The following is a 25,073-nucleotide window of genomic DNA, read 5'->3' on the forward strand; positions in this document are numbered from 1 at the left end:
GGAGATGGCAGAAGTTATGGAGAATTATGTGCTGGATGCAGAGGCTGGTGGAGTTGTAGATGAGGACAAGAGGAACCCTCTCTCTGGTGGGATGACAGGAGGATGGGGTGAGGGTTGATAAACATGAAATGGAAGAGATGTGGCTGAGGGCAGCATTGATGGTGGAGAAAGGGAATCCCCTTTCTTTGAAAGAAGATATCAACTTAGTTCTGGAAGGAAAAACTTCATCCTGAGAGCAGATGCAGTGGAAATGGAGGAATTGAGAGAAGGGGATGGCATTTTTATAAGTAATAGGCGGGAAGAGATATAGTACAGGTAGCTGTGAGAGTCAGTGGGTTTATAAAAGATATCAGTAGATAAGCTATCTCCAGAGATAGAGACAGAGAGGTTGAGAAAGGGGATGGAGGTGTCAGTAATGGACCAAGTAAATTTGAGGGCAGGGTGGAAGTAGGAGGCAAAGTGGATGAAATCACGAGCTCTGCCTGTGTGTAGGAAGCAGCACCAATGCAGTCGTGTAGGAAGAGTTGAGGAGTAATATTGGTGTAGGCTTGAAACATAGACTGTTCCACATAGCTGTCAAAAAGGCAAGCATAGCTGGGACCCACATGAGTGCCCATGGCTAAACCTTTTAATTGAAGGAAGTGGGAGGAGACGAAGGAGAAATTATTGAGAGTAAGAACATGTTCCGTCAGATGGAGGAGAGTGGTGGTGGAGGGAAACTGATTGAGTCTAGTGTCCAGAAAGAAACTGACAGTTTCAGGCCTTTTTAAAAAGCAAACAAGAGGAAATCTGCAGATGCTGGAAATTCAAGCAACACACACAAAATGCTGGTGGAACGCAGCAGTCCAGGCAGCATCTATAGGAAGAAGCACTGTCGACGTTTCGGGCCGAGACCCTTCATCAGGACTAACTGAAAGGAAAGATAGTAAGGGATTTGAAAATAGGAGGGGGAGGGGGAAATGCGAAATGATAGGAGAAGACCGGAGGGGGTGGGGTGAAGCTAAGAGCTGGAAAGGTGATTGGCAAAAGGGATACAGAGCTGGAGAAGGGAAAGGATCATGGGATGGGAGGCCTAGGGAGAAAGAATGTGGGAGGGGAGCTCCAGAGGGAGATGGAGAATAAGAAAGAGTGATGGGCAGAGAAAGGAAAAAAAAGGGGGGAACTAAATCCTTTTATATATAGACCACTATTGCTTGTAAGATGGTCAAACATCAGTGCAATCTTGATGATCAGTAATTTTCATAGCTTTCTTTAATTATTGTACTTTTACCTGTAACATCCCACGTCCATTGTCTTCGATTGTCCCTTCACACGAGATGTGGAGCCTGGTCAACTTCTTTGTAGACCTGACAAAAATAAAAGACATGATTCATTTAATCAGCTTGCATGATTGCTTAAGTTTAAGGAAATAGATACTTGGCTATTCTTGATATTTAAACATTTTGACAGTAATATTCTACTAATTGTATTGTCTGCACTCTGCCTTAATCTGCCATTCATCCCTATCTGTTTTCTTATTGATAGTGACTGCACATTTGTTTATTTATTTAGCGCTACAGCGTGGTGTAGGCCCTGCGAGCAATGCCATCCCAGCAACACCACAACCCCAATTAACTTTAACCTAATCACGGGAGAATTTACAATGACCAATTAACCTACCCAGAACGTTTTCAGACCATGGGAGAAATCTGGTGGAAATGGCCATGCATTCCACGGAGAGGGCATACAGACAGTCCTTACAGAATGGCACTAGAATTGAACACAAAATGTCCCAAGTTGCAGTAGTGTTGTGCTAACTGCAATGCTACTGTGTTAAAAATAAATGAGCTTATTGTTGAATTCCAAATCAGTTTCTTTGCTAATGTATAAACTAAATTTTTTTTTAAATCTCAAGTATTATCTTTAATACTTGAGCCAGACCGCCCTACAACAGGTTAGACAGAAATAACCTGTTTCAAACAAGACATTAAACAAATGATATTAAAAGAAATTTTCAAATGACTAATTTAAAAAATTGGAGAGCCAACAGCTAATTATAATCAGAGTAAACAGCAGCTTGGTTCTGAAACTCAGCAAGGCATTAAAATAATTTGCACAAATGAAAGCATAATTGCATTGCTGTTAATCTCGTCATCTTTCCTGGGAACAAAACATGGAAAAATATCCAATTATATCCTTCCAAATCTCCATGTCCAAGTATTTAGATGGTCAGGTTGTATGGATTTGTGAATTGAAATAAAGCAATGGAATGATATGTATGAAATTAAATATGGAGCAGCATATTTCTTTAAAGAAAAATTGAAGCTAGTTATATACTAAGTGAATTGAGAGTGCTGAGATCCTGAATCCAGCCCCATTACTCAGCAGGGTGTCATGTATTGAAATCACACATAATAATGCATTCAGTGCAATTCATTAAAGAATGAACTTTCAAGACCGAGTTATTGACCACCACCACCAAAAATAAATTTGCAGAGTTCAAATTAAAGGCAATGGCTGAATAATGAAAGGGAAGTACAACCAATCATGAGAACTATATTATCTGCAATGGAGAAGTGTAAACAAAACAGCCAATATTAGCTGGTCTCAGTAAATATTTTTATCTTAAAGACAATAACTTATTTGGAAGTGCTAATTTTTTCAAAAGGTTAATTACAATTTACATCCCAAAGTTAAAAAAAGCTTCATAATCCACTTTTTGCAGTTCCTTTGCCCATGTTGTAACTGAGATGTTCCCTCGTTTAAGCTGGCAGCTTTGTGTTGAAACAAAGAATAGGCATTTGTCAAACTCTTAATATATTGAACTAGGAAGGGTCTCAACCTGGGAAATTGAGATGACTCCAATGAGATTACTCCACAAGAGTGCAGGTCTTTATCAAGTTTAATGCTAGAAAGCTGGTGATAGTCAGTTTATTCATTCAGAGATACAGTGCAGAACAGGCCCTCCCAGCCCATCGAGCTAGACCACCCAGCTTCTTAAGATATTTAATGCTGAGGTTGATGAGATTTGTGAACTCTTAAGGGAATTATTCAATATGGCAATTAGGCAAAAAATAAATAGGATAGAATATTAGCTATAATCTTTAATTTGTAGAACATGCTTGAGTGTCTACAACAGGGATGGCCAACCAATGTCGCGTGCGCCAAAAGTGACACAATTGACACTTGTGTGCTACAGAGTTGTGCTTTGTTTGTCCTTTATGAACATTTGCAGTGTTGTACTTTTTCAAAAATTAAGCCTTGTTTTTACATTCAGTTAACCATCACAGTGCAAATGAAAAGCAGCAAGTGATAGTAAGTGTGAATTCAATAAACAGTGGGAAAATGAGTTCTTATTTGTAGCGGGTCTGTTGTGCATTGTTTGTGAAAACAGTTTCTCACATAATAGAAGAGATTATCTTAATAGACACTATAAAACACAACATCAGACTGAAATAGAAGGAAAACTGAAGCTAGTGCTTGGGTCTGAATTACGGAAAGAATATATAATTAAGAAAAAGGAAGAAATCAAAAGACAGAATATATTTGTTAAAAGTCTCATTAAGTAATGTTTATCTTGTTTTTATATTAAATCAATACATCATGTAAAAATGCTAAATATGTCTATATTAACATATTTTTACAAGAGTTGTATGGCACATCTAAACTTGTGCATGAAAAAATTGACACATGGGATGTAAAAGGTTGACCACCCCTGGTCTACAATGTTTCCGCTTTACAGAGGCAGAAAGCTTTAAGGGATTACCAGAAGTTGACCCATGACTACCTTAGATCTGCTTAGATCCTCTCTCATACTAAGCTAATAAGCATTAGATCTATTCACTTTTTTTTTCAAAAGCAAGAACGTGGTCAGACCAAAGACTTGCAAAACAAAAACCTCTAACTTAACATTGGAAATGCGGTTCCACAATACATACCTTTTACAAAATTAAAACTTAGGTAGATTTAATTTGGGGGTGGGGTGTGAAGATAACTTTTCAATGGAACTATGCCATACCAGTGACTGAAGACAAATGAATTAAAACACAGTCAGTGGCTACTTTATTAGGTACAGCTGCTGGTTTATGTAAATACCTAATCATCCAATCATGTGGCAGCAACTTGATACATAAAAGCATGCAGACATGGTCAAGAGGTTCTGTTGTTGTTCAGACCAAGCACCAGAATGGGGAAGAAATGTGATCTAAGTGACTTTAACTGTGGAATGATTGTTGGTACCAGATGGGGTGGTTTGAGTACCTCAGACCCTGCTGATTTCTTGGGATTTTCACGCATAACATTGCGTAGAGTTTATAGAGAATGGTGTGTAAAATAACAATCAGTGATCAGCAATTCTGTGGGTGAAAATGCCTTGTTCAAGAAAGAGGTCAGAGGAGAATGGCCAGACAAGTTCAAGCTGACAGAAAGGTGACAGTAACTTAGTAACCACGTGTTACAACAATGGTGTGCAGAAAAGCTACTCTGAGTGCACAACGCATTGAGCCTTGAAGTGGGTGGGCTACAGCAGTAGAAGAACACAAACATAGAGGCAAGTGCATGTACATCTATTGATCTCAGCGTGCTGATCTTAAAATAGACTATACTATTAGCAAACTGCCCTGTAGTTAAAAGCCAAAATGGACTTTACATTAGCTATACTTTAAGGAATAGAATTTAAACACACATCCACAATAGAACTTCCATGCTAAATGTACGATAGCAATTTTACCTTGCCTGCTACTTAGCAATTTCATTCTTCGCATATTCCTGTGAGACCTTTTAGCTGATGTAAATGGTTGTGTTTCATAACTCATGCTTGCAACAGAACCCTGAAGGAATCTGTCTCTCTTGCACTTTAGTGAATTAAATGCACTGTCTAATAATGCTGGGGAACTGGGATATTGAGGCTCCACGCATCTTAAGTCACATTGCTCTCAAGTAAACTGCAAAACTAACTCCTTTAGGCCATTCATTTGTCAAGCACTAACAATAACATTGTAATACAAATCATCAAGACTAAACAAATTCTTGCAACATTCTGATTTATGAGATTGGTTTGTAAGATGTCTACTTCAATGCCAAGGCACAGTAGGTGCCAGTCCAATAATCACATTTTTCCCATGTCTTGGGTTCTTATTTTATTTTAGATTTATTTATTAATCACATGTAGATTGAAGAAAAAGAAGAAAGCTCTTAACTCTGAGTGGAGTCATCCAGACACTGTCGTGATGGCTTTTGTTTTAGCAGGCTTTCTTGCTTTTTCTTGCGAGGCCGAGTTACTAGCTCGATGCTCAACCCAGCACGGGTGGAAAGCGTGCAAAGGAGCACTGGCTAGATTCGAACTCGAGAGCCTTTGCTCCGAAGTCCGGCACTGATGCCACTATGCCACCAGCCAGCTATATTGAAAGACACAGAGAAATGTGTCGTTTGCAATAACAGCCAACACAATCTGAAGACACGCTGAGAGCTGCCCGCAAGTCTCCCTGTACATTCCAGCACCAACATAGTTTGGCAGTACAACACACAACCAACATACAAGTATAAGAAACTACTGTAGTATTTTATTCATGTTTAATCTATGCCACCATTAAAATCTATTCAACAATAAACATCCTGAGATTTAGAAAATGATCAGGGTGGTGTGGCTTGGCATCCAGCTTGGAGTCAGTTCTGTCCCCTACCCCCATCTTTGGTCAGCAGAGATGAGCTGTTGTGGTCATCTGCCAATTTTGGTGACGTTGGATGGCTTGAGATGACTATTTTACTGAGTGGCTGTATCTTTCTAACTTATATGTGCTATGTGTACTTTGTCCTGTGTGTGACTATTGGTATCATATTTTACACCTTGACCCAGGAGTAACGCTGTCTTATTTGGCTCTATTCATGTATGGTTGGATAACAATTAAACTTGAATTGATTTGAAGCGTGGCTTTACTGAGTGCAAGCTGTGTCAAATTCATGTGAAAGCAATGCTATATTACTGTTTTCCAAGATAAAGACCTGTAGAATTATCAGTAATACAAATTCTCCAAACTGACACTAACTCTGTCCATAGGTTTGGTCTAAGTGACACAAGTACAAGAACTTTCTTCAGCAGAGATAAAGCCAGTCACAACCATGCTAAATGTAATATTAAATAATGATCGCTGAGTCAAGGTTGTCTGGATAAAAATGCTAATATTGGTAAGAAGTTTTGTTACCGTTCCCATTCTGGAAAGTTCTGTAGACACTGTCTCTGAAAAGTTACCAGACCTGTAGGTTCTAAGAGAATAGAAAGAAAAGTAATTAAAATAACAACTCAAAAATAATACATGGAAACAAGTATTCTAATACTTACATTACTTAAGTATGCACATTTTATACTTCTAATGTTTACTCCACAGAAAAATTTTATAATCATTGGTCAAGTTCCCTTTTATAAAGGTACTGGCCCAACGTGTGATTGAGATTTGAAACAATTCTGTAATCTTGATTGCTTAACAAACTGGCTATTCTTCTTTCTTCTATCTCAAGGAGGAGATATAGGAGCTTGATAGCACCCTCACTGCTGTCAGACATAAGAACCAATCACCTCTTTCAAATCCTTCCCAGTATGCTGCCACGCACTTGAACCCTTCAACTAGTGAATTGGTTTTATTATGTAACGAGGTACAGTGGAAAACTTTGTTTTGTAGGCCATCCATACAGATAATTTAATTCCTGGGTGTTACTATTACTATCTGTCCTAGACCCTTACGAGCGAAACCACAACAGCACCTCCACTTCCTTAGGGGTCTGTGGAGATTCAGCATAACATCTAAAACTTTGACAAACTTCTATAGATGCGCAGTGGAGAGTATATTGACTGGCTGCATCATAGCCTGGTTTGGAAACATCAATGCCTTTGAATGGAAGATCCTACAATACGTAGTGGATTCAGCCAAGTACATCGTGAGTAAAGCCCTCCTAACCATTGAGCACATCTACATGAAATGCTGTCATAGAAAAGCAACATCCATCATCAGACATCTCCACAACCCACTCAAGCTCTTTTCTCGCTACTGCCATCATGTAGGAGATACAAGAGCCTCAGGACTCACACCACCAGGCTCAAGAACAGTTACTACCCTTCAACCATCAGGCTCTTGAACAAAAGGGGATAACTACACTCACTTGCCCATCCACTGAGATGTCCTCACAACCAATGATCTCACGTTAAGGACTCTTTATCTCATTAACTCATGTTCTCATTATTTATTGCAAATGCAAATATAAATAAGTAGCATAGTTTGTTGCCTTCCATGCTCTACTTGATCTTTCATTGATCCGGTTAGTTACTATTCCATAGATATGCTGAGTATGTCTGCAGGAAAATTAATCTCAAGGCTGTATATGGTGACCTAAATGTACTTTGATAATAAATTTACTGTTAACTTTGAAAAGCAGTACACAAGGGAAAAGCAATAACAGAATAAAGTTTTAAAGAGAAAGTGCAGTGTTGGCAGACAATAAAGTGGAAGGCCATGATGACGTGGACTGAAAGATCAAGAATCCACCTTATTGCACAAGAGGTCCATTCAATAGACTTGACGGCAAGATCCTTACATTGTTGAAGTTAGCATTTGTTTTTACACCACTTCAGCTTTGCACTATTCTGTTACTTTAATATTTATCATTATACTTATTGTTGAATTTATTGTACACTGTTTATTCTGAAAGCTTCATGCAAGCAAAGAATTTTATTGCATCCGTGGTATGAAATCAACAAATCTAAATTTTATAATGTGGTAATTTCCTTAGATAATTCAAAATTACCTTAGGAAATTACAGCCTACTTCATAATGTGATAGCGATAGATCAGAAGATCTACTCCCAGTGAGATCCTGTAATCGCACACACAAAATGCTGAAGAAGCTCAGCAGGTCAGGCAGCATCTATGGGGAGGAATAAAAATTTGACATTTCAGACGGAGACTCCTCAAGTCTATTCCTTTCTACAGATTTCTCATGACCAGCTGAGTTTCTCCACCATTTTGTGTATGTTACTCTGGATTTCCAGCAGCTGCAAAATCTCTTGTGTTTGTAATCACTGCAGTATGCATTTCAGCATTTACCTGCCCTCTGACTGGTTTCCACTATCACACTTATGTCCTGTTCTCAGCTCATTAGTTTAAAATGTCTTGCAAATACTCAACACCTGCTCCTCTCTACCTCATTTGACTTAACAGATCTTTTTACAGGCACTTGTCTTCCACCTCATTCTTCCCCAACATGCCCCCCGCACCCCACCAGCCCTGCATTAGAACACAGAATAATACAGCAGAGGAACCAGCTCTTTAGATTGAACTGAATCTCTTTGGCCTGCACATGTACCTCCACTCCCTGCATATTCATTGATCAATCTAAAGGCTACTTAGATGCCACTATCATATCTGCTTCCCACATTCTCAGACTTCAATAAACTTTCAGGTTTCCCTTCAACTGCTCCATAAGTAAAGACCCAAATTTGTCCATCTCTCCTTATAGTTCATATCCTCTAATCCAGGCAGCATGCTGGTACTATGAACCTCTTGCTTTGAAAGCTGCAAACCTTCTACTACCCCCTCTCCCACCAAATTTGATGGATGAAAGTTAGAGGTGGAGGCTATGCTAAAGGGAAGTTTTTTTTTAAAATACCAAGGATGGTAGGTGCCTGGAATGTGCTGCCAGGGTCGGTGGTAGAAGCAGGAACATTAGGAACATTTCCAAGACTCTTAGATAAGTACATGGATAAAAGAAAACTGAGGGGCTATTTGTGAGGAAATGGTTATATTGACTTAGAGTCAGTTAATGGGTCAGCACAACCCTGTGGATCAACAAGTTTGTACTGTGCTGTAATGGTCTAAGTTCTAAATTATCTTTTGATTGCTAATTTCTCCCCAGAAATTTCTTAAACCTTAATTGATAGAATTCACACCTACCTCACAAGTTCACCTAACTACATTCAGGTATGTAACGTATCTTAAGGAAAAGAATTCAGAACCCCTTCTAACTGATCAAGAGATTTGAATACTCATCCCAACATTTTGATCAATTTTAATCAAAATTCATTTTATAATTGGAAGATGAATAGTGAAATTACAAATTTTAAAAAATCTGACACATTTTGAAAGGATAGTTTCTTGCATAATTTTGGACTCCTTTTGCAATACCAATCCTCACAGAGGGATCAGAAGTGGAGAGAGTGAGCAATTTCAAGTTCCTGGGTGTCAAAATCTCTGAGGATCTAACCTGGTCCCAATATATTGATGTAGTTATAAAGACGGCAAGACAGCAACTATATTTATTTCATTAGGAATTTGAGGAGATCTAGTTTGTCACCTAAAACACTCAAAAACTTCTACAGATGTACCATGGAGAGCATCTGACAGACACAGGATTGAAAGAAATTGATAGAAGTTGTAAAATTAGTCAGCTCCATCTTGGGTATTAGAGCCCATAACATCCAAGTCAAATTCAAGGAGCGGCGTCTCTGAACGGCAGCGTCCATTATTAAGGACACCCATCACCCAGCACATAGCCTCTTCTCATTGTTACCATCAGGAAGGAGGTACTGAATCCTGAAGGCACACAATCAACAATTCAGAAACAGCTTCTTCCTCTCTGCCATCTGATTCCTAAATGGACATTGAACTCATGAACACTAGTTCTCTTTGCTTTTATATCATTTCTGTTTTTGCGCTGTTTTTAACTATCTAATAAATATATTTACTGTAACTGACTTTATTTTCTCTAGATTAACATGTATTGCATTGTACTGCTGCTGCTAAATTGACAGATTTCACAACACATGCCAGTGTTATTAAAACAAATTCTGATTCAGTACATTCTCTTTGTTTGCTCTTATATGCTTCCAGCATTGTTCTTCTCCAACCTGGTTGTCCAGAAGCATGATACAAGAGGAATCAGGTGTGTTTTTGGATTAGCGCTCACTATGGTGATGATGTTGATTCCTGTTTGCAACCTTTATGTAAAGGTTACGCCTAGAATTTCAAGTACGTAGACTCAAAGGTATGAAACCATTTCATTACTGTATGGCCCTAGAATTTGCCATACCATTACTATATGATTTCAGTTGGTTTGTATATCAATGATTATATTCTTTGATCTCATTTTATTTGCATAAAATAATTACAAATGTTATTGATTATTCTTAGTAATGTGAACTTACTTTTCTCTGTGACTTTTCTGAAATAGCAGAATAGTGTTTTAAGCTTTTCGGCTTTCTTGAGTGAAGATCCTTCAAACAATCTGAGAAAATAATTAAGGTGATCTTTAATTAAAAGATAAGTAGCTTACAGAATGAAAATAAATAAAGTAAAAAGACTCAACAACATTAATACACTAGATTCCAGTTAATTGGAACATACTGGGACCAGTACCTTTTGGCCCAACTAAACAGCTGCCCCAATTAGCCAAGATTTCATGAAAATAGTTTAAAAGGTATAAAAAGACAAACTGCTGTTTAACTGTAACAAACTACATATTTAAGTGAAATACACAACAAATTAAAACACTACCAATACAACTACGGTATTATAAGCCTACGTATTAGTTCCTAATAGTTATCGACAGAGGAATTCATCCATTGTATGCTGCCATGTTCTTTTGATTGCCTGTAAATGAACAAGATCAGTGCAGACACCTGGTCATAAAGTTGACTGCCTTCATGCAATGCTTTTAATGATTACATCTTCAAAATCATCATTTTCATTGCAACTTTCAATATGATTGTTGATACCTTCAGATTCTTTGTAGTTCTGAACAAGTTGAAGTAGTGAAATCATTTCATTTTCACTCCCAGCCATTTCTGGCATCTCCAAATCTGAATGCTTGAAACTGCAGCCAGCAAAACAGTTACAAATTGTCTTGATGCTAATTTCTTGTTAACTATCAGTGACAAAAATCACTGCTTTTAGAACATAAACGCACACAATTGACACTATTTAAAAAACTGATTTCTCTAAGTATGGTGTAGTGTCTAACAGCCAAACAAGAATATGCAATTGACACTAGCTAGAAACTGTCCGACAAAAGTCTCCTGTCCCAGTTAAATGGCATTGATTCCCAAATAAACTTAATAAACTTAACAAAATCCTAACAATTTTCTTGATTAATTTTTGTTCTTTAAGAGTTATCTGAAAGAAATGGTTGTCCCAATTAACTGAAAGCCACTGTGACTGTCTTGGAATAGCTCAGTTCATATTGCCACCATCAAGCTGGTTAGATAAATGACATTTGCTGCAGCAACCTTGAATATTATAATGAAATGAAACAAGAGAACTGGAACTGTATCAAAAAATTGCACATCAATTATCATCTTATTCTGAAAAGTGTTTGAAACAAGAAAATTCTGAATGAATTGTGCACTTTCATGCTTGTTTAAATTTTGTACTAGCACCTCACATAGTATTCAAAATAACCAAATACATCATTCAAAACCCCTTGAATATCTTTCTAAGGCAGAACTGAAGGAAATGCTAATCTAGCGTATGACAAGCAATTCTTCCATCATCCGACTGCACAGCTTATTTAGTTGCTTTCTGCATCATGTCATTGTTCCTGGATATAAATATCACTCTCAGAACCTTTCAAATTACAAGGCTGGGAATTAAATTGCTAAATCTAGGCTGATGCAGTAAAAGCCCTTCAGGCTAGAGATATAATTTCCGAAAGCTGATTCCAATATACAACAGATTTCACTGCCAAACTAAAGTGACATGATGTTTTTCATCAGGAGAGTGAACTGCTGCATGCCTTATGGACAAACCATTTTCTTTGATAGAACATAGTCTTCAGGACATCTGGGCTTCATGGTTAATCCTATTCCTATCACTGGTAGGTAATGGAGACAAAACTATTAAAAACTGCTAACTGAATTTTACATTTTCCTTCTGATTATTTAGTAAAAGAATAAAATTATTTCCAATTTGCTTACCCACAAATATTTATCATATCTTTGCTTCTCTAAAAACTCATATACTCCATTGTTCTTTCCATTAAATGTACTGTTGTCCTACAGAAGCCATTTTCTAAGAGTAGTTCAAGTAAATTTCACATTTTAGTTATTAATGGAGTTATATATTTATATTAAAAAATCTACTTGAAATATTTTAATGATGCTAATTTGTCAGATCTAACTTTCAATTTTACAATTCATCTGGATTCATGAGTAGGTTTCATAGATTGCACTTTGTAGATCTTTTTCAATGGATCAATATTTTATACTTTTAAATTTCTCAATACATAACTATTAAAATTCCACTTTGGGGATGCAGCCTGTTGCCCACATCTACTTTTCTTCACAGTAGCAAACATTTGGGAATGCAATTATACTGCCATTTCTCTGTCAACTCAGAACAGTTTACACTTGAGAAAAGCAGGACACAAAAGTTAATTCAACTCCAAAATGCATTTCATAAAATTCCTGAGAGAGGGCCTGCATATTTCAATCTTTGAAATCTGACACTGTGAAACTGCAGCTGGGAGATTTTTGTATTCACTTACACACAGGTCCTTCCATGTTGAGAACGTACTTGCTGTCTGTAGTCTCTACAAACATTCCACAACTCAAAAGTAGACTGAAATTCTATGCAACACAGAAGGGCTTATTACAGTGCCATATTTCTATATAAAAATAAAATCCATTTTATAAAAACCTCTGATGGAAAACTGTGCTTTGCTTTTTGTCTTCCTCTCCTCTGCTTCTGGTTGCGGAATCTGAATGACATATTATTTGCAAAGCAATGCATCTCCACACCTCTTCCTTTGTTAATCTTGTACATGTACTTATTGGGTGCTCACCATGGGCAAACAATTATCATATACCCCAGAACACAGTGATTGATCCTGATAAGAAGTACTACCCCTGCAGAACCAAGATCACATCACAAAAAGACAAATTCAATGATTTGAAACATGATTCTTAAATGTGATATTTTCCTAGTTAAAACAAAATCTCTGATGAATTTTCTTTCTTCTAGGTGAAGTCTAGGTGATAACATTAAAAGTAATTATGTACTGATACAAATAAAAGTAGTAAGGGACATTAAAACAAGCTCTTAATGAGATGTTATCAAAATAATACAGCAGGTTTTCATTGATTATTAAAAGAAAAGACTAGTATTAGTGGTCCACCAGGTTGCTGTTCTATGACATTTTTTTGTAAGGCTTGGTTCTTATACATAGTTTAGGATCTCAGCATGAGAGATGGGACAACACTGAACTCTAGTTCTTGTTCATATTAAATGTTTTTGAAAACAAATTACAACACCCTCCACCCTAACCAAGCAGAGTCCAAACACCTTTGTGAATATTGCTTTGGTGGATTGTACTAATGTACTTGTGCTGCGCAGCCTGTGTGGGCAGTCAAATTCACCAAGTTCTGCCCACGCCTCTTCAACATTCTGCCACATGCCTATAGATGCAGTAAGCTGAGTTTCGGTACTTTTACCCAGATGCTAACTAAGTTTGCAAGAATCATATTACAATGACAGTGGTGTATATTTAGTACATAAAAACATCCCCACTTAACAAAAAAAATCTTCATTTGAACATTCTGACGTAACCATTGTCTGTTTGTGGTCACGCTCCTGTCTTCATTCCCACTGCAGGAAATAGGAGACTAGTAGGACATAAAGTATTACAATTTCACACTACTTACAATGAGGAATCTACCAGCCATAGAATTATAAAACATAGGAACATGCCCTTTGGCCCAACTAGTCCACGATGGCCAAGATTCCCATCTTCAGTGTTTGGCCCATAATCTCCTTTTCTGTTTGTGCACCTGTCCGAGTGCCTTTTAAATGCTGCTAATGTACCTGCCTCTGTTTGAATATTTTGCACACATATCATTAAAATTAAATAAATACTCAAAAAGATTTGTTTTAAGAATTAGGCCATTTGGCCCATCACATCTGCTCTGCCATTCGATCATGGCTGATTTATTATGCCTCAGCTCCATTCTCTTCTCTCAGTAACCTTTGACACCCTTACTAATCAAGAGCCTACCAACCTCTAAATATACTCAATGACTTGACCTCCACATCCATATGTGGTAACAAACTGTGCAATTGTCATGTTCTAACTTCATTAAACATTTGTAAGATTGCATCTGAAGTACCGTGTGTAGTTCTGGTCAAGAGATGTGATTGCATCAGGGCGTATTCAAGGAAATCTCACCAGGATGTTGCTCAGTTTGGGGTATTTCAGTTATGAAGGAACACTGGAGCCAATGACCTGACAGTAACATGAAGGGGATCATTACAGTAGACAGTAAGGGGGGGGGGGGGGTGGTGACTAAGGCAATACAGCATACAATGCCAATAAAAAGCATTTACCCACTTGGAAGTTTTCATGTTTTACAACATTGAATCACAGTGGATTTAACTTGTTTTTTGTCACTGATCAACAGAAAAAGACTCATGTCAAAGTAAAATCAGATCTCTACAAAGTGATCTAAATTAATTAATTGTTTTCCTGCAAGATAATGAACCAAGCATAAGGCCAAAGCTTCCAGGAATAACTTAAAAACAACAAAGTTAATGTCATGAAGAGGCCAAGTCAGAGTCCAGACCTCAATCCAATTGAGAAGTTGTGGCTGGACTTGAAAAGGGCTGTTCACTCGCAATCCCTATGCAATCTGACAGAGCTTGAGCAGCTTTGTAAAGAAGAATGGGGAAAAATCACAGTGTTCAAGTGTGCAAAGTTGATAGAGACCTATCTACACAAACTCGAGGCCATAATGGTTGCCAGTTGTGCATCTACTAAATACTGACTTGAAGGTAGATTAATAACTAATTAATCTACCTGTTGTGTCTTTGGACTATACAGGAAATCAGAGGACCTGGACTAACCCACATATTCCATGGGGAGGATGTACAAAGACTCCTTACAGCACGGTGACAGAACTGAACTTCAAAATTCCCTCTGCTGTAATAGCTTCGTGATAACTGCTCTGCTACTGCAGTGCCTAGCATTTCCAGCACTTGCTAGTTTTATTTCAAATTGCTAAAACCTGGCTAGAATATTTACCACAAAGACAAAAATTTGCTTCGTAAGTAATTAGGGTAACTGTTTAAAAATGTGAAAGCACTTAAAACAATTACTAGGATCATAAATCAAACATGTTATGCCCAACACATTCAAATCTGCGGGTTTCTTTTAAGAAATGGAGTTATTTTTGGAGACACTAATGTCTTTCTGGCACTGCTTTACATCAGAGTACTATACATCTAATTCCATTACCTCAAGAAACACACCATGAAGGCCACCACAGCTTGTCTATGACCTTTTCACTGTCAGTGTGGAACAGCTGCATCAATGCTAATCAAATATATTCCTTTACTTGGATAATCAGAGTCTGAACTATCCTGATGCAGACAGGACAATGGCATAAAATATACAGCACTGTCAATCATGACTATGAAAAGCAGAAAGCGACGAGAAAGAAACAATAAAATCATTACAATGTCATCATGCAACAATATTTAAGAGATGATATTTGAATCTTTTAGTTATTACTTTTAGTTTAGATCTCCATGTTTTAGTAAATGTAAGAAACAGACTGGGGTTTTAGTTCAAAATCATTAACTATATCAGATTATTTACTTAGAGATACAGCGTGAAACAGGACCTTCTGGCCCAAAAAGCCATGCCACCCAACAACCTGCACAGGTAACTCTCGCCTAATCCCAGAACAATTTACAATGACCAATTAATCTGCTAACCGACACAGCTTTGGACTGCTAGAAAAAGCTAAGGGGACCTGAGGCCACTTTTTACACACAGAGGGTGGTGGCGATTGCCAGAGGAAGTGGTAGAGGTGAATACAATTACAATTTGGACAGGTAGATGGATAGCAGCGGTTTAGAGGAACATGTCCCAATTATAGGGCAATGAAACCAGCTCAGTTCATCACCTTGCTCAGCATGGATGAGTTGGGCTGAAAGTCCTAATTCTTTGCTGTATAACTCTGACTCCAACTCAGAATAGTCAGCCTAAGACTACCTGTATTTAAACTAATAGGATACATACTGTATCCAGTCAAAAATGGATAGCATGAAACTTTTTTTCAGTTAGATGTACAGCATGGTAACAGGCCCTTTTAGCCCAATGAGCCAGCTCCGCCTAATTACATCCATGTGACCAACTAACCTATACGTAGGAAGCAACTGGAGCACCTGGAGAAAACCTACGCTGTCAGAGGGAGAGAGTACAAACTCCTTACAGGCAGCGGTGGGAATTGAACCAGAGTCACTGGCACGGGTAGAGCGCTATGCTAACCATTATGCTACTGTGCTGCCCCAAGGAAATATTTTATAAGATAAAAATCAAGCACACTTTATTATCTTGAAAAAAATATTTTAAAATAACCGGGAGAATTTGCATAAAGTCAGAGAGTATTGTTAACTTTCTTCAGTTTTCAAGACTCCTCAGATGTTACAATTAAATTAACTTGTTCAGCACAAGTGCTGGCATGTCTTCATGGTACAACATATTGATGTTAATTTTTTTCAGCATGCGTCCACTTAAAATTCACACCTCTAAAGGGGAGGCCTGAATTTATGTATAATTACACATGAGCACTTTCTTGGGCCATTAAATAAAACCACCTAGCAAAAAAAAAGTGTCTTTATAAGCTCTGATGACAGCTACAGAATAATTGCACCCTTACAAGAAAGGTTTGTTCTCTGGCTGGAGCACATTTATCCGTAAATGCGCAGGGAGCAGCTGCCTAATGAAAGCCAGGAAGCCAAGACAACTATTTTTAAACACTTTGGGGGCCTTCAGTTAGAATTATTTCAAAACATTACTCAGTTATCTTATAACTGCATTAGATTAATTGAATTGGTTAATTTACTCTTAAGAATCACCAGATGATTCTCATTACGGACATAATTTATGTTGTTGACTGTAATGCACCTTTTATAATCATTTTGTAATAGTTACATTGAAAATCATTCTAAATACAACATGTTTAATTACCTTTCCTTCAGGCAAACATAAACGGAAATGTCTTATGAATGGAATACTCATACCCATCAGTGTCTCATTCATAACAGAAATGTCTCTTGCCTTTTCTTCAATACTACAAGTAAACTGCAAATCAAACTCACCTTGAACTATTGTTCATTTAGGCATTAATCACATCACGAGTTTAATACATTAGAAATTTAAGCAACAAATGTTCTATGTGGTAACGTGTGCTGGTTATGTCGATGAACATGTTCCAAAGTTAAAAGTAAATTTATTATCAAAGTACATATGTCACCATATACTATACTGAGAATCGTTTTGTTGCTTTCACAGTAGAGCAAAAAAGAATAGAATATATGAAGAACGACAAAGACTGACAAACAACCAATGTGAAAAAGAAACGTGCAAATATAAAAGAAACAATAAAAATAAATAAATAATACCGAGATCATGAGGTATAAAGTCAAAAGGTCATAAAATATAGGAGCAGAATTTGGCCATTTGACTCATCGAGTTCTATCCACCATTTCATCATAGATGATCCATTTTCCCTCTTAGCCTCAATCTTCTGCTGGCTCTTCTGTTATCCATGCTGGCTCTAATAAAAACATTACGTACAGTTAGACTGCACCAAACAAAGCAACAAACTATTCCACTGCCAGTCCTTTTGCTCACTTCACCTGCTGTATACGGTAAATGAAAATAAAATGTTACTCTAGGAGGACCTCTTTCATGCAACTGCAAGATGCTGCCAACTTCGTGAATGTTATCTTATTAAAAGTAGCCAGACAGCCAAAAGTTTGTTGCTTTAGTCATCTTTACAGCTACAGTTTTAACTGTAGCAGATGATAGACCCAGTGAGATCTCATTAGTGATATGCTGATGTCTCATGAATTGTTCCACACCGAGGCTCAAGTAGAACTGATGGATATGGCCTCCTGCTGAAAATTCTTCTCCATCTCCACTTTTTTTTAAGATGAACTAGTTCTTTCAGTGTGTGGCTTTTATTTATTCTACTAGTCATACACCATTTCATGGGAATGCCCCTATTTGGAAGCAGCTGGTTTATGTGCAAACATTTTAGACTGTGAAAAGTACTTCAATTCCCTAAGCAGCACTCTTGAGGACTTGTCAAATGACAACACCAACAGTAAAGTGATAGCAACTAAATTAAAGTTTAACACCATGAAACACAACCAGAAGAATAAGAATACAGGAAACTAAATCTCTCGAGCTAATCAGCCTACTGTTTCTGTTCTGCCATTCAGTAAGATCATGAATGATGTTCTTACCACAGTGCTTCCCCTGTGTACTTAACCCATATCCCTCAATTGTCCTATTAACTAAAAATTTATGATTTTCTGATTAAATATGCTCATCTAAGTTACCACAGCTCTTTTAGGAACAGAATTTCCATAGAAATTGCTTATGTCAGTTCTGAAACACCAATCCTTACTTTATGATAGTGATTCCTAGTCCCAGATATCTCAGCAAAAGAAAATATTCTGCAATTCACTCTGTCAGGTCCTTTCAAGATTACTATTTCATACCTCAGGTGGAACTTTGGCGAAGGTAGATTCCTGTGATTTCTATGAAACAAAGTATTTAATTTCTTGGCTATTTCATAACTTCCCAATATAACTTTTCCCATTTAGGTTATCCCCATTAAGGTTTACTAATGTTTTTTTTTCACATATCTGCAGAGATTTAAAAAAAATTATTGCCAGAATATTTCCACGTTTTTCTTTTCCTTTACCGATGACTTCTTGATCATCTGCTGACCTCTGAAGTGTTCCCCATTGTCAGTATCACTAGCATACAATATGTATTGAAATTCATTGTTTTGTTGCAGCAGTAAGAGGTACTATAAATTACAATAAGGAATATATATATGTTATATTAAATAAATAGTGCAGAAGTGTGTAAAAATAGTGAGGCAGTGGTCATGGGATGGTTTATTGTTCATTCAGAAATCTGATGATAGTGGAGGGGAAGAGCTGTTCCTAAAATGTTGAGTGTGTGTCTCTAGGCTCCTGTATTTTCTCCCTTATGGTAGCAATGAGGAGAGGGCATGTCCTGGGTGATGGAGATCCTTAATGATAGATACTGCAATTTGGAGGCATCACCTCATGAAGATGTCCTTGATCGCAGGGAAGCTGGCTAGGTTTGCAACCCTCTGCAGCCTTTTCCAATCCTGTGTAATGGCCTCTCCATACAAGACGGTGATGCAACTAGTAGGAATACTCTCAAAATACTCTGCAGAAATTTGCTGGAGTCTTTGGTGACAGCCCAAATCTGCTCAAACTCTGAATGAAACAATCAACGATTGTGCGTTTTGGTAACACTAGAAGCCTTTTCTAATTTTATTTTTAACTTCTCTTAATGACTACAGCCTGGTCATTTTGCATTAAAAAGAGATACATACATCTAAGTTTCAATACTTTAAACATTATCAATAGCTCATTACTGTCATACCTGTTAATGAAGCTGCCCACTCCACGACAGCCAACTCACACCTCACGGCTTCTTTATTTGCTTTATTCAGATTTATGACCCAGATTTGCTATTGAACTAATTAACTTCAATTTCTACATAAAATTCTATCAAATCATGTTCAGTTCCCTAAAGGTTTCTTAATTACCAGAACACCAATTAATTCTTTCTCATTGCGCAACACCAGATCCAAAATAGCCTGTTCCCTTGTTGATTCTGCAACATATTGTTCTATAAAATCTATTATACTTTGTGATCAATATTATAATCAATACAAATTTTATTTCTGACATTCACAAGCATTTAAATAATGGTGGTGCTAGCTGCTAAACAATGGACTGTCATCTACATGAGCTCAAAGGAGGACATAAGCAGGAGCACAGAACTTTGAAAGGACATCATGTTCTAATTCACCTATCCGCATATAACAACAACAAACTGTGTGTGTAGCAAGAACTTTACTGAGATGCAATCTGCTATATGGTATATGGTATCAGGGTAGCATGCACAAGGCCCAAAAATATACCTGTAGTCCCTTTGTCCTTGGAAAAACAACCCCCCCCAAAAGAAAAATGGTGCTAGTAAACCTAATTTCTCATTTTGTTTCCAGAATACTATCTTCACTCTTTTAGTATGTTAAGAATTAAGTTGTATTTGTATATCATAATGCAGCTACTACGATAATCTCATAGCATAACTCATTGAGGTATATTAACTGTTAGTTGTGTTGAAAACCACTGTTTTTATTTAAATAATACTTTTTATATGCATTTGGCATGAAGCATATACTTTTTATATGCTTCACACTATTTGGCAGAAAGCGGTATAGCAGCTAAACTAACAGTTTATCACCTTTCTCATTTTTCATTGGCCAAGTATTTGCATATTGCCCACTTGATGTAATTATTTTAATTATGTACAGTAGTTATTAATGAATTCATCACAATCTAAGGAATTTTCTTCACCTTATCTACAGAAGTGACAGATTTTTCAGAAGTGTCATCTTTTATTTCTTCATTCCTTTGTCTATATGCCCTTTAGCATTAATTCCCCTCTTAACATCATTTCTCAGCTCTCTAGTTAGCTTACCATTTATATAACACACACAAAATGCTGGTCGACAGTGCTTCCCCTTATAGATGCTGCCTGGCCTGCTGTGTTCCACCAGCATTTTGTGTGTGTTGTTTGAATTTCCAGCATCTGCAGATTTCCTTGTGTTAGCGTTTATATGTTTGTTTGTACTCTAAAACTGAAATTTTGGAATTAAGGCCGCTCGCCTGGAAGAACCCCAACAATCAAAAATTGAACAGAGACCACTAGCTGGATTTGTCCACATATTACAAGTGCCTATCAACTCACTCAAAATATCAAAGTATACTCAGGATTTTTGAAGTTAACATGTAGGGCACCAGAAAGCAGATAGGTATATTACATATTATTTGCAGTAGTGTATTTCACTGCATATTTGGAATAGTAATGTGGCATTAATTTAGTTACTGCTCCTGCTATTATGCAATATTCACCATTTTGATCATTTATTTTCCATTAGCAGTGAAGCTGGGGGGATAGTTCCAAGCTTCAATCGGGGGTTCCAACCTGGGGTCCACATACCCCTCAGTTAATGGTAAGGGACCACAGCATAAAAAAAATTTGGGAGCCTTTGCTCATAGGGATTCAAGTTATTTAAACCTTGGATGAAAGGGTTTAACTAATAGATGAAACTCTACTGAGTTGTCCTTTATTTTAAGAGTACACTGAAAACATGCTTTATGTGAAAAAACAATGGATCTTGCGCTCAAAAATAACTTAAATATCCCTGTTCTCATTACAACCATACAGGAGCCTGAAGACGCACACATGGAGGAATTTAAGGTGGAAGGTTATATGGGAGCCAGGGTTTAAGGGTCAGCACAACATTGTGGGCCAAAGGGCCTGTACTGTGCTGTATTGTTCTATGTTCATACATAACACTTTCTCCCATCAGATTTCTTCCTCCTCAGCCCTTTACTTCTTCCATCTATCACCTTCCAATGTATTACTTCATCCTCTCCACCCACCCAGCTTCCTCTTTACCTGGTCTCACCTATCACCTGTCAGCTCGTGTTCAGTCCCCTCCCCCCCCCCCCCCACCTTGTTATTCTTGGGATGAAGAGTCTTGGCTCAGAATAGCTTCTTCTTCTTAGATTTGGTCAAAGAATACCACCTCACTATTTTATTCTCTTTTTGCACTATTGCAAGAAGAGAATAAAGAGCTGCAAATGAACATGGTTAAAAATGTATTCCAATAGATGCCGGTTAATTGGGCTATCAGTTAATCGGGGCAGTGGCTTATTTGGGATAATCCTAAAAGAATAAAAACTAATCAAGAACAAGGATTCCCTTCGTTTATTTGGGATACTATGCTGCATAATTGGGGCAGAGGACTGGTGCCAAGCAGTTTTAACTAGTGTCAGTCATGCACACTTGCGTGGCCATTAGACACAACACCATGCTTAGAGGGATCAGTTTTTAAATAGCGTCAGTTGCCTGTATTTGTGTTCAAAAAATAGAAAATTTGTCACTTAATGTTGATAAGAAATAAGCAGTAAGACAATTCAGAATTGTTTTGCTCACTGCAGTTTTATGCATTCAGGCTTGGAGATGCCAGAGACGACCTGGAGTGAAAATGAAACAATTTCACTACTTCAACAGGTTATAAACTATGAAAAGTTTGAAGGTTTTGACGTTCATCTTGAATGTTATAATGAAAATGAAGATTTGGGGGACACAGTCGGTGTCTGTGCTGATTTTGTTCATTTATAGTCAAAAGGACATGACATGGATTAATTCCTCCATCGATAAATATTAGGAACTAATACACAGTTGTATAGAACTGCAGTAGTATTGGTAATGTTCCAATTTGTTCTGTTTTATTTAAATACATAGTTTGTTACTCAGTTTGTTTTCTGTATACCTCTAACTATTTCCATGAAACTTTAGCTAATTGGAGCAGCTGCTTAATTAGGCCGAAATGTACTAGTCCCGTTGTCTACCAATTAACCAGAATCCATTGTATTTTCAATAAGGCCAACTGTGCTGGATGAACTGAGTTTTACTGTAAGGAGAAATTAATCCTATTGTAATCAAGATGTAAAGGAGAGCAAATCTGCATCAGATTGTTTAGATTTTTAGTAGTTTTTGCATGAGACCCATGGCAGTATGGCACTGAGGTGGACTGCCCATAGTGCAGCTCAGATGTTGAAGGTAAGTGGATGAGAAGAGAAATCTTGTGTTTACCCAATCACGGCTCTCTGTAGGCCAAGCTTGGAAGTAGATTGAAGCCAACTAGTTACTATTTAATGTGATTCCTGATTTATTAAAATTTTAAGACATGCTACATTTACCTGTAGGGCTTCCATATATACCCAGCTGCAACCAGATGCTTTCGTTTTTAAATGAGCATCATAGCTGTGTTAATTAGTTTCAAAACATGGACATACATGGTTACTTTTTAACCACCAGGAAAGGGGCCTTATAAAAGGTACACAAGACATGAAGACATAGTAAAACATACAGAAAGGATTTAGAGCAATAGGCCCTTCAACTCAATGAGGCCACGTCGAACTATTATTCTGCCAAAGTCTAGTTCCATGTACCTGTACTATAGTCCACCATATCCCTCCCATCCATGTACTTAGAAACATAGAAAACCTACAGCACAATACAGGCCCTTCCGCCCACAAAGCTGAGCTGAACATGTCCTTACCTTAGAAATTACCTAGGGTTACATATAGCCCTCTATTTTTCTAAGCTCCATGTACCTATCTAGGAGTCTCTTAAAAGACCCTATCATATCAATGTCTCTCATTATCTTATACACCTCTATCAGGTCACCTCTCATCCTCTGTCACTCCAAGGGGAAAAGGCCAAGTTCACTCAAGTTATTCTCTTAAGGAATGCGACCCCCCCCCCAATCCAGGCAGCATCCTTGTAAATCTCCTCTGCACCCTTTCTATGGTTTCCACGTCTTTCCTGTAGTGAGGCGATCAGAACTGAGCACAGTACTCCCAAGTGGGGTCTGACTAGGATCCTATATAGCTGCAACATTACCTCTTGGCTCCTAAACTCGAACCCACAATTGATAAAGGCCAATGCACCACATGCCTTCTTAAGCAGAGTCAACCTACGCAGCAGCTTTGAGTGTCCTATGGACTCAGACCCCAAGATCCCTCTGATCCTCCACACTGCCAACAGTCTTACCATTAATACTATATCCTGCCCACCTCACACCTATCTGGGTTGAACTCCATCTGCCTTATCCAACCTTCTCTTAAATGTTGCAATTGAACTTGTATACACCACTTCCATTGGCGCTTGTTTCACACTCCCACCACCATCAGAGTGGAAGTGGCCCCCTTAAACATTTCATCATTCACCCTTAACCCACGACCTCTAGTTCTAGTCTCATCCAACCTCGGTGGAAAAAGATCTGCTATCTCCAAAACCGGTTGTGGGTGTGGGATTGAGATTGAAGGAAGCATCCTCCAAGCCCTCTGTGTTGGCGGGATGCTTGAAGGAGATACAAAGCTAGGGGAAGTGAAGGGAAGCCAAGGAGTAAGCTATGCTTGGTGGTGGGATCCTTTTGGAGTTGGCAGAATTGTGGAGTTGGGGGGGAGGAAGAGAAAGTTGTGCTTGATGGTGGGATCCTGTTGGAGATGGCAGAAGTTATACATAAGCAGACCCCTCATGTAATGCAGGAAAACCTTCTATTGAATAAGGGTTAGTATAACAGCTCAGCTGGTACTGCTAATACCTCTCAGTTTTAGTGACCTGAATTCAGTCCTGATGTCAGATGCTGTCTGTGTGGACTTGTACGCTCCGTATCCTCTACTTGCTCCATTTTCCTTCCACATTCCAAAGACTGGTTGTGCACAGGGATTTGGGAGTGCTTGTGCATGAATTGCAAAAAGTTGGTTTGCAGGTACAATGGGATATCAAGAAGGCAAACAGAATGCTGGCCTTCTTGACATGAAAGAGCAGGGTACTGGTGAGGCCACACCTAGAGTACTTCATGTAGTTCTGGTCTTCTTACTTGAAGCTTTGAAGGCAATATAAAGGGGTTTCACTAGGTTGATTCCGGAGGTGAGGGAGTTAATCTATGATAATAGATTGAGTTGTCTGGGACTAAATTATGAGATGTATAGATAGGGTAAAGCAAGCAGCATTTTTCCACAGAAGTTGGGTGAGTCTACAACCAGAGGTAATGGGTTAAGGGTGAAAGGTGAAAAGTTTAATGGAAACTACTTCTCTCAGAAGATTGTAGAATAGCTGTTAGCACAAGTGGTGCATGCAAGCTCAATTTCAATACTTAAGAGAAGACTGGATAGGTACATGGATGGTAAGGTTATGGAGAGCTATGGTTCATTGCAGGTCAATGGGAGTAGGCAGTTTAAGTATTTCAGATGGACTAGGTGGGCCAAAGGGCCTGTTTCTATGCTGTACTTTTTTATGACTCTATACTTGCTGGAATTCAGAAAATGAAGGATCTTATAGAAACGTAGAATTATGAAAAGGGACAGATAAGATAGAGACAGGAAAGTTATTTCCACTGATGAGTGAGACTGG

The 25,073-nt window shown here is 37.9% G+C and overlaps 1 protein-coding gene across 3 annotated transcripts in view; it reads right to left on the reverse strand.

Annotated features, from left to right (window-relative positions):
• The window catches only part of parga (poly (ADP-ribose) glycohydrolase a), a 166,516-nt gene that overhangs the window by 46,231 nt on the left and 95,212 nt on the right, over window positions 1-25,073 (reverse strand). For all 3 annotated transcript variants that reach the window (XM_059946705.1, XM_059946707.1, XM_059946704.1), the window contains exons 10-12: window positions 10,168-10,247; window positions 6,180-6,240; window positions 1,271-1,346 (exon numbers count right to left, since the gene is read on the reverse strand). In XM_059946705.1, the coding sequence (XP_059802688.1) occupies window positions 1,271-1,346; window positions 6,180-6,240; window positions 10,168-10,247 (217 nt within the window). The remainder of the gene's footprint in view (window positions 1-1,270; window positions 1,347-6,179; window positions 6,241-10,167; window positions 10,248-25,073) is intronic.

This window comes from Hypanus sabinus, chromosome 21 (assembly GCF_030144855.1).
Source record: "Hypanus sabinus isolate sHypSab1 chromosome 21, sHypSab1.hap1, whole genome shotgun sequence".
NCBI lineage: Eukaryota > Metazoa > Chordata > Chondrichthyes > Myliobatiformes > Dasyatidae > Hypanus > Hypanus sabinus.